This window comes from Papaver somniferum, chromosome 1, assembly GCF_003573695.1.
Source record: "Papaver somniferum cultivar HN1 chromosome 1, ASM357369v1, whole genome shotgun sequence".
NCBI lineage: Eukaryota > Viridiplantae > Streptophyta > Magnoliopsida > Ranunculales > Papaveraceae > Papaver > Papaver somniferum.
Window position 1 is genome coordinate 81,532,094 of NC_039358.1, and position 10,213 is coordinate 81,542,306.

A 10,213-nucleotide genomic window follows, 5' to 3' on the forward strand; every position below is an offset into this window, starting at 1 on the left:
CATAACCCGATTTCTTCACTTGAATAATCACGTAAGTCGACAATCGATTTATTTTCGTGTATATGTAATCTGATTCTTAATGTTTCAGGAGAAATGTGAACAACAATCGGGTTATATGACACGAGACGTGAACCGATTGTGGACTTTGAAATTTTTTACACAAATCTTTAATCGGTCTTTATAGTTGCACATATAAACCGATTGTTGGAAAATCAGTTTATTCGACTGTAACATATAAACCAATTTTGAATCATTGATATTTGTTGTAGATTGTTGCGGCGTTCGACGAAGATCAGACCAAACCCGTAGGTGTTGATACCTCTGCCCACTATTACACCGATTTGGAATGGAAAGAAAGGAATGACGCAAAGCAATGGTTTATAGACAAGGTAATAGAGATCAAATGCGCCTTAGTTTTAGGCCGTCATTCAAGTGAAGATCGTTTGGAAATTGTGGTTATCACGTTGCATCGGAACAAATAGGCCATACAGGTACAAGGGCCAAAGGGGAATGGACCAATTACCCGAGAGCATTGGATGCAAATGCCTTTATGTGGTCATTTCTTGGCGGAAACGTGGAGTTGCGTTGTTCATCTATTTGGTAAGGGATCATGCTATACATACGCACCAAAATACACCATTTGGGATGAATCGCTTAAGGATCGAAGAATTGTTTTATTCAACCATAACAACATACATTATATCGGTCTTAGAGTACGTGATGATTGTCCATTACCACTGGTAGATAAGTTAAATGAGGTCACGGAGCTCACCAAGAAGTGGCTAAAAAAATACGATCCCAACATGAGGCGATGGGAGGAATTGATCGAGCCGGATCAATTCAATGGTCTCCATTTGTTGGAATGAGTATTTTCCTTATGTTAAAAACTTGATCTATCGGATGCTTATATTTTGTCGCTTTCTTATATTGTATTTTGGAAACTTGAACCAAGCTTAATGAATGAAAGTGGGTAACTTGGGCTCATGTTTAGAAATTTGTAACAAAATCGGACTTCTTATTCATTTACAGAGTCTGATTCTGGAGTTAGTTTGTTGCAGCTTTTTCAGAATCGATTTATATGGAGGATAATGTAATCTGATTATTGGAAGAAAAGGGTACATAGATTTTTAACTAAACAATCGGATTAAACGTGGTCAACAGTAACCCGATTGTAATCTTAATCGGTTTATATGTGTACCAATGTAATCCGATTACAGTTGATGTTCATCACATCAACCCAGAATCGGTTTATGTAGGTTCACATTAAAATCCGATTAAAATTACAATCGGGTTACTGTGCTTAACATATAAACCGATTCTGGGTGGATTTTCAGAAAAGTCGATGAGTGAATTTTTAAGATTTAGAGGTAAATCATTGTAGAGTATCTCTTAGAGGAATGGTTTAAAGGGATTTAACTCAATCACTTGAATTGTCTGTTTTTGGGTTTTCTTTTTACAAACAACAAAAGAAGATTTTAATTGTTGTTTGTGATTGATTAGGATTTAGTTTTGGTTTTGATGGAAATTGAAAAATAAATTGAGTTTTGATTAATAATTAAGTTATGATTTTGTATTTGTGTTAGAATAATTAAGGTTTCTTTAAGGATTAGTTTAGTATTTTTACAATGTTTAGACACCCCTTATCATTCTCTATTGGGTGGATGAAGAAATCCATAGGCCCCAATTAAGTGGCATAGGCCTCAATTTAGCCAGGATCTTTATCCATGGATGTTTTAGCTGATATGGAATTTGGCACACACTCAAAGCTCCTGGAGGTGGTTGGGGTCACCTCCTTAAAATCATTTGAACCGATTCGATTAGCTGACAGATGCCCCGTCTCTATTGAGAGGACGATGCATTCAGAGAATTTAGCCTCATTTGATTCATGATTGAATTTTGTAGAATATTAATTTCATGCAAACAACACCAAGAGACTTCGGGGAAAAAATAAAAAATTGTAAATAGCAAATATATTACAAAAAGTCTAAGAGCCTGTTTGGTACAATTTTTAAAAACAGTTTTCAAAAATAGTTTTCCACTGTTTTAAAAACATACCCTTTTTTCCTTTTCTTCATTTTGTAAAAATTATTTGGTAAACTGTTTTTGAAAACAAGGTAAATCAACTAAATCGGATCAAATGTAAAGATTCGTCTAAGAGATAGTGATATTAGCCATGACTCACTTTCAATCATTTCCCGGATCTCTTACTTTGTTCTGAAAAGGAAAAAAAAAAATGAAAACAACTCAAAAACAGAAAACAGATAGAAACATTTTCTGAAAATGTCCCTACCAAACATGTTTTCTCCTGTTTTCTGTATCTTTAAAAACAGAAAACTGTTTTTGAAAACTATACCAAACAGGACCCAAGCTTCAAATAAATATCATTCTCCATGATGTATCAGTCTAATCGTTTTCTATGGAAACACAAATCCATGGAAATGACAGATATCTTATCTTAACACTCACAAAGTTTTAAGTAATTTTAAGCCACATACATGTTAGGTAACCATGCTTATGTCAATGAATGCACCACAAAATTGTGGTTTCATTGTGTTGGGAGCCGAGGATGCAAGCGCCAAGACCATGTACAATTGTGGCCAGGAAAGCAAGAGAGATGAACGGGTATGCATAAGGGAAATCACTGATCACAAATCTGACCTTGCTTAATGTCACTAATCAATTTGAGTTCAATTTTGTAGATGCACCACAAATATTGTTGTTTGCTTGTGTTGTGATTGTAGGGCGCAAGCACCAAACCTAGGTACCAATTTGGCCAGGCAAGTTAGCAAGATGCATTTTAATTTTGGGGGTAGTAAAAATGATTTTAGGATGCGAACACTAAAACCATATGCCATTTTTCATTAAAAAAAAAAAAACCATATGCCATTTTGGCCAGGAAAGTTTGCGAGATGCATTATAGCATAGTAAAGATGGATTAGTAATTAGTGGAGCGGTTTCATTCAATCACTATCATCCCCTTTGATTTTGAATGTGGCCAGGCAAGTTATCGAGATGCCTTAGTGTAGTAAAAACCGAGTACATGAAGTGGTCTTGGCCCTTGGGTCAACAATCTTAAACATTGTTTGTTTGCATCTGATTCGGCGTCTGGGTTTGAGTCAACTCCTGACACACATCGAGTCAGCAATCAAACTGTTTGTTTTCACTTTTGAGTCAGATCTGACTCAACCCCTGACTCAGACATAACATCTGACTCAGACCTGTTTGAGTCAGGTAACAAAATATCCCTGACTCATGAGACCAAACCACTGACTCACATATTTTTGAGTCAGATGAGTCAAATCTGACTCAAGTCAGGTGATTTCAGTCAGATCCAGACGATTCAGATGAGTCACGAGTAAACAAACATTGTGCAAGTCTGTAGCGTGACAAACATAGGCCAAAAATTTGACTCTCAACACTTGGGTTTTGGTTTAACTTCTAGTTGAACTTGCCTTTTGACACTCATTTATACCGAAGAATACGGGAAGTTACATTTTTTTGAAGATTAAAAGCACTATACGATGCAGGTTGAGGTTTGATTTAAATACAATAATAACTAGCCAAATCATTACAGCGACACTTTAGTACTTGCAGAAGAATAGCCATAAATATATGATCCGAAACCCCAAAATGTAATAATCAAAGAAAGAATTTTGAAGCCACTCATTGGATCATGGAAAAGAATAACAGCTGCAATGCTAGTGACAGGAACCCTTACTGCGTTAATGACACCAGCTAAAACAGTTGAAGCCAGAAAAAGAACTGCAGTTCCTCCCAAAACTCCCAACTGGAAAGTTAATGCAGACCAAATAAGAACCACATAGTAAGACGCCTCACCACTCTTGAAATTTTTAGCTTCAGATTTCATGCCTTTGAAATCGTTATTTACAATAACCCCGATTGTTGTAAAAATGAAAGCAAATAAGGATACCATAACTTGCTGTTCTAAGACTACATGAAAAGACCTTCTGCCCAGTAACTTCACAAAAACCAACTCTGACAGCGCAAATATGAGTCCATGAAGAGCTGATCCCACAATATCCCATATGAACCCCAATCTATATTGGCTGTCACTGACGTTACCAAATCTATCTGAATCTGAATCTAAACCGATAAGAACAACTGCCGCAGTTATGATCACAATGGCATTTAACGTGGATACTTTAATTTTGTTCTTAACTATGAAATAGCCAAAAATGGCAGAGAAAACCAGTGAAGAAGAAGCTAAAAGAGAAGCAGTTGATGCAGGCAGATAAGCGTAAGCATATGCATACATGAGATTATCTGCAGCACTTAAAAACCCTAAAACAATATAAGAGAGCGTGAGCTTGAACGTGAGAGGCGTTGGCTGAATTTTAAGAAAAATATATGACGGAAGCAAGAATAGAGCGGTTAGAGGCCACCCAGCAACTGAAACCCATGAAATTATCCATTTGCTTTCTCCACCATTAGCAAAATAGAGACGAGATAGGAGACTCGATGCTGGAAAAGCAACAAGCATTGATCCAATGCTTAGAACTAGTAGAATCCAGTACGAGGCTGGCTTCCTTGTGTATGCTTCACATGCCACGGTTTTAAATCTAGAAAGCTGGTCCAGCAACGAAAGAGAAGGTTCTGGTGATCCATCCTCCTTTGTTTCTTCTTAAGTCAAAAACAAAACCACACCCATTACATTCAGAATCAATGAGAAGGAATTATAGTAAAAAAACATGAAACCATATATGCTCTTGAAATTCAGTTAACATAACAGCATTATCACCCACAAAAAATGGAGAATTGGATAAGGTAGAACACACAAAACTAATTAATGAAAGTTCACATGTTCAGGAAACGTGCAAAATTGATCATTCCGAAGTTTTACCATGGCTAGGTAGGATGCTGTAAGACAATTGGGGATAATCTGCAAAAGAAAATTATCAAAAAAGTACTTAAGAGGAAAGAGTATGAATTCATATCTCGCTTGAAAGACCAATTGGAAATATTAAATTGAAAACATTTGTACCACAGGATAACAGACAATATTTCTTATAGAACCCTAGGAAGTATGTTCATGGTAATCCAATCTCGAGGTGAACCTATGTCTATCCCCAATTTAGTTCAGTGTTAAAACTCAACTAGCAATTGGATAATCGACAAAACAAACTGTGTATCTAACTTCAACAAATACTGACCAATTGAAGAAGGACAAATCAAAGAGCCTATATCTATTGAATCTATTGAAAAGAGATCAGTGTATGAACTGTTCTTACTGAGCCGAAATAAAATCATATTTCAATCACAAAACTTAATAATAATTATGAAGATAAACCCTATCTAGAAGTAAAGAATTGATAGTAAACAGCAGAGAAGAACAAAAGAATTATGGGTTTAACATTGACAGAAACTGATGCTTCAAAAAGAATAAAAAAATTGACATTAAGGGATGAAACTCAGATAGTGTCTATTAACCTGGTGCGAGTGAGGGATCCATATCCATGACCGAAGGTTTTCTTGTTCTTCTTCTTGATTGTTAATCCCAGAAGGAGATTCTAGAAACAACCGAGTTGGTGATATATCATTTCCCTCGCACTGTAGTAAAAACCGAGGCGGTGGTAGGTGGAGCGATCTTTAGAGAGTCCAATTTTGTACATACTCCTTTAAAAAGTGTGCACGTTACAAAACAATCTGATTGGTTGGCTTGAAACAAACACTATCTATTCAATAAAAAAAATTATTTTTGGTTTTAATTGAAACTTTATCTTAAAATAGGTAAAAAAAGATGTATGTCATATCTATTTATTCCCTAAAATGTAGTGTAAAATTAAGAGTTGATTAAGACACTTTTATTTTTCGGATAAAAACAGGAAAAAAAATAGCTTAATCGGTGAATTCAACAATCAACTAATCATGTATATCCTGTTTCTAGTAGAAGGGTTTCATTAGAGAATTCTTACACAGTTGCAATTGATCAAGTCAATTGTCTTGATTACAGAGAAACAGAAAAGTAATAACAACATATATACATAGGCCGACATAACTGATCATAGTAAACCAATCAGAACAAGACAGCACACATTAGTGAAAGGATGGACAGATACAGCTGTAATGACAAATACACACTAATGACAGGCTGGACAGATAAAACTATAATAACAGTTACAGTTAGGGAATGTCACTCTCTGTTAGCCCCCATCAAGATGAAGTATCTTTGTAGAAGACACTTTCAGCTTGTCACGCAGATAACTGAATCGAGGACCTGTTAATCCCTTTGTAAAGATATCAACAATCTAATCAATAGTGAAAATATAGTGCACCTGGAGTGATTGTTGTTGAACCAGTTCTCTTAAAAAATGGAAATCAACTGCCATATGTCTCATACGACTGTGAAAAACAGGGTTGGAAGAGAAGAAAATGGCACTGAGATTGTCAGAGTGAAGTGTTGGATTAATGTGTAAGAATATATGAAGGTATCTGAGAAGCTTACATAACCTGACAACTTCACCAGCAGATTAAGCTAAACTCATATATTCCGCCTCTGTAGAGCTCTTTAGACTGTACCTTGTCGCTTGCTAGACCAAGAAACAAGATTGAACCCAAAAAATATACAGTAACCACCTGTACTGCGATTGGTATCTGGTCACCTACCCAGTCTGCATCACTAAATCCATGAACTACAAGTAACCCCTTTTTAAACAAAATACCATAATCCAACGTGTTTTTGATATACCTAAGAATCCTCTTAGCTGCAGTTAAGTGAACATCAGTGGGACTTTGCATGTGTTGGCACACTTGATTCACTGCTTAGCAGATCTCGGGCATGGTCCATGTGAGATGTTGTAAGGCACCAACCAAATACCTGAACTTTGTTGGACCAAATAGTAATTCACCATCATGAGCGCTCATATTGCAGCTGACATGAACTGGAGAGAAACAATCTTTAGCACCTGACATATCAGTTTTCTCTAAAAGATCAAGTGCATATTTGGTTTGTGAGAGAAAAAGACCATTAGAGTTTCTCTTAACCTCTAGACCCAAGAAATAATAAACTTCACCAAGGTCTTTCACTGGAAAATGATCCCCAAGTTCAGATATCAAATCTGAGCAATATGCTTTGTCATTCCTTGTGATGAGGATATCATCCACATAGACTAAGATGATAGTAATTATGGAACCAACTCTTTGAACAAATAAAGAAGTGTCAACAGTTGAGGGGACAAAATCCTTGGAAAGAATAATATGTGTTAGTTTCTCATACCAAGCCCTTGGGGCTTGCTTCAGACCATAAATGGATTTATTAAGCTTATAAACATAATTTGGATGTGCAGGATCAACCAGGAGGTTGAGTCATGTAGACATCTTCATGCAAATCTCCATGTAAAAAGACATTACTTACATCCAGTTGAGAAATAGACCAATCAAAATGAACTGCAAGAGAAATAACAACCCTAATGACAGATGGCTTAGCTACAGGACTGAATGTTTCATGATAGTCCAACCCAGCTTGCTGATGAAAGTCGTTTTGCAGCAAGCCTAGCCTTGTATTTATCGATAGTTCCATCAGGGTTTTTCTTAATTCTGAACACCCATTTGCAACCAACTAGATTATAAGAAGGATCTGGAGGTACTAGAGAATAAGTACCCGCATTTTTGAGGGCAGTATGTTCTTGAACAAGAACAACTTTCCATTTTGGAAAGTGGAAGGTGCGCTTTGAGTTTAGTAGAAATAACATGTTTAGTTGAATAAATTTTGGGTTTAAAAATACTAGAGTTACCTCTTGTTTTCGTTAAGTGATTATTCTTAAATGGAGTGACATTAGTCAAAGGTGTTGAAGTAATTGGTAAATCAATACTAGGAGAAGTAGAAATACACGTTGAAGTTGGTATAGCACTAAAGTAATATCAGTTGTGGAAGTAATAGTTGTGTCATAAGTAGACTGAAGTAAAGTGGAACAATCTTTTGAATTAGAAGTTGTTGAAGGAACTACTGAAGTTGAAATTATCATCTCAAAGCTTTATGGAGATGATACTGGTTATTTTATTCAAAGGAATGTGAGCAATTCTTGTTTCATAGTGTACTAACGCCATTTTGATCAAGATTCAGTTGATGAAGGAAAGAAAGAAAAAATAAATAAATAAGAGATCTGATGAAAGAACATCAGAGAAACACCATTAATGGTGATTATTCAACAGAAGATAGGATCGACGATGAGTCTGATATCATAGTAGAAGGGTATCATTAGAGAATTCTTACACAGTTGCAATTGATCAAGTCAATTGTCTTGATTACAGAGAAATGGAAAAGCAAGAAACAACATATATAAACATGCCGACATAACTGATCAGAATAAACCAATCAGAACAAGACAGCACACACTAGTGACAAGCTGGACACATACAGTTGTAATTACAGCACACACTAATGATAGGCTGGACAGAAAACACGTAATGATCAGTTGACCATCGTGCTGGATAAGAAAATAATTGAGATCAACTATAAGTTCATCTTATTTATTCCAATTGGGTTAATTATTACTGCATCTAGGGAAGATTTGAAACAAAAAACAAAATAATTTTTTTTAAAAGAAAACTAAATTCGTACCTGGATAAGCGTTTGCTTTCTTTTTTCTTGAGGTTATGGGGAAAACAATCACTACTTAATTAAAATTTAATAAATTTAATTAATAGTAGTAATTAACTTAAAATCTTGCTAGCTTGGTATTTGATCATAGTTACGGAGTACTCCTTTTTTTTAGAAAAAAAAGCGTGATGAACAAGTATTTTTGATTAAATTTTGTACAAAAAAAAAAGTACATTTAAGAAATTCGTAAGAAGAAGAAGAATTGTGAGAAATCCTATAATAAATGGATTTGTATGTCGTTGACGCCCATTTGGTCAAAATCACTTAATATAAATTTAATTGGATTCATGTTGATCATCACAGCTTGTTTGAGCAAAGCAAACGTTTGGCATTAATGTTTGGCTGGATTTAGGTTTGATTAGATATTATGATATATATGTATTTCCTTATTTAGATTACAATTAAAATAAAAGAAAAAATTAATTTCCTTAAATGGTTAACTGTTATTAGGAGTAGCCAATTGGATCAGTTTGTTACGTGCACACTCTTTAAAGGAGTGTGCATAAAATTAGACTCGATCATAGATCAAACAGTAAATACCGAGTTGGTGATAGGTGGAGTAAAAACTGAGTTGATGATAGGTAGATTGGATTGAGATTTTTTCTATTTCTTTTGATTATAATAAGAGTTTTAAGGAGACCTGACCTAATTATCGTTGATCGGTAACTTAATCAAGTGATTAATGGTTTTGAAAAAACGGGGGTCTAACAACCACACCCAATATTTCGTTTGACAATATGAATAGACAAACTCCAATATACTTTCAAGAGAATCAACTAGACAGTCAGACTCAATCTAGAGAAAAGTATATCAAAGAGCTTATATCTCTATCTGTTAATTCAATCCGCAATCATCAAATAGGAATTTGCGAGCCCAATTGAATATAAGAGAAATAACTTGAATGGTACCAAAGACCAATGTTCAAGGATCAATCAATTTCAATCAACAACCAAAGGTTGGATTTACCAATTGATCGATTCAATGCACAACCTGTGATATTTCAATTATATAACAAAATATAATGCGGAAAATAAATAACACTGACACCAGAATTTTGTTAACGAGGAAAACCGCAAATGCAGAAAAACATCAGGACTTAGTCCAGCTTTGAACACCACATTCTATTAAGACGCTACATAGACTAGCCTACTGCCAATGAACTTCGGACTGAAATGTAGTTGAGCCCTAATCAATCTCACACTGATCAAGGTACAGTTGCGTTCCTTACGTCTCTGAACCCCAACAGTTCCAGGGCAAGTCGATCTGGAAGGGAGTAAGCGACAACTGAATGGAGATGATGTTTTGAGCACCCTTTTCCTTTTAAGAGAGAGAAATTACCCACAACTAAGAGTTGCTACGACCCAAAGTTAAAGACTTGATAATAAAAAATCTGTCTCACACAGAAAAGTCTATTGGAATAGATAAATATGTATCCCACAGAAATACCTACGGGTTTTGTTCCGTCTTTTGATAAATCAAGGTGCACAGGAACCAATTGATAAACCGGACTTATATTCCCGAAGAACAGCCTAGTATTATCAATCACCTCACAATAATCTTAATTGTATGGTTGAGAAACAAGATATTATGGAATCA

The 10,213-nt window shown here is 35.3% G+C and overlaps 1 protein-coding gene across 4 annotated transcripts; it reads right to left on the reverse strand.

The window, feature by feature from the left end:
- Positions 1-3,439: 3,439 nt before the first annotated feature.
- Positions 3,440-5,594, reverse strand: LOC113292098 (probable purine permease 5). Of its 4 annotated transcripts, none has more exons than XM_026541433.1 (3): positions 5,449-5,594; positions 4,862-4,900; positions 3,440-4,638 (listed from the first exon to the last, which is right to left on the reverse strand). In XM_026541433.1, exons 1-3 carry the CDS (start codon positions 5,474-5,476, stop codon positions 3,569-3,571), a joined length of 1,137 nt encoding a protein of 378 aa, XP_026397218.1. In that variant the 5' UTR covers positions 5,477-5,594; the 3' UTR covers positions 3,440-3,568. The 4 variants fall into 4 exon arrangements, with proteins under 4 accessions (XP_026397218.1, XP_026397217.1, XP_026397220.1 ...); XM_026541432.1 differs by having other exon boundaries at positions 3,440-4,641; XM_026541435.1 differs by lacking the exon at positions 4,862-4,900.
- Between the last annotated feature and the right edge of the window lie 4,619 nt (positions 5,595-10,213).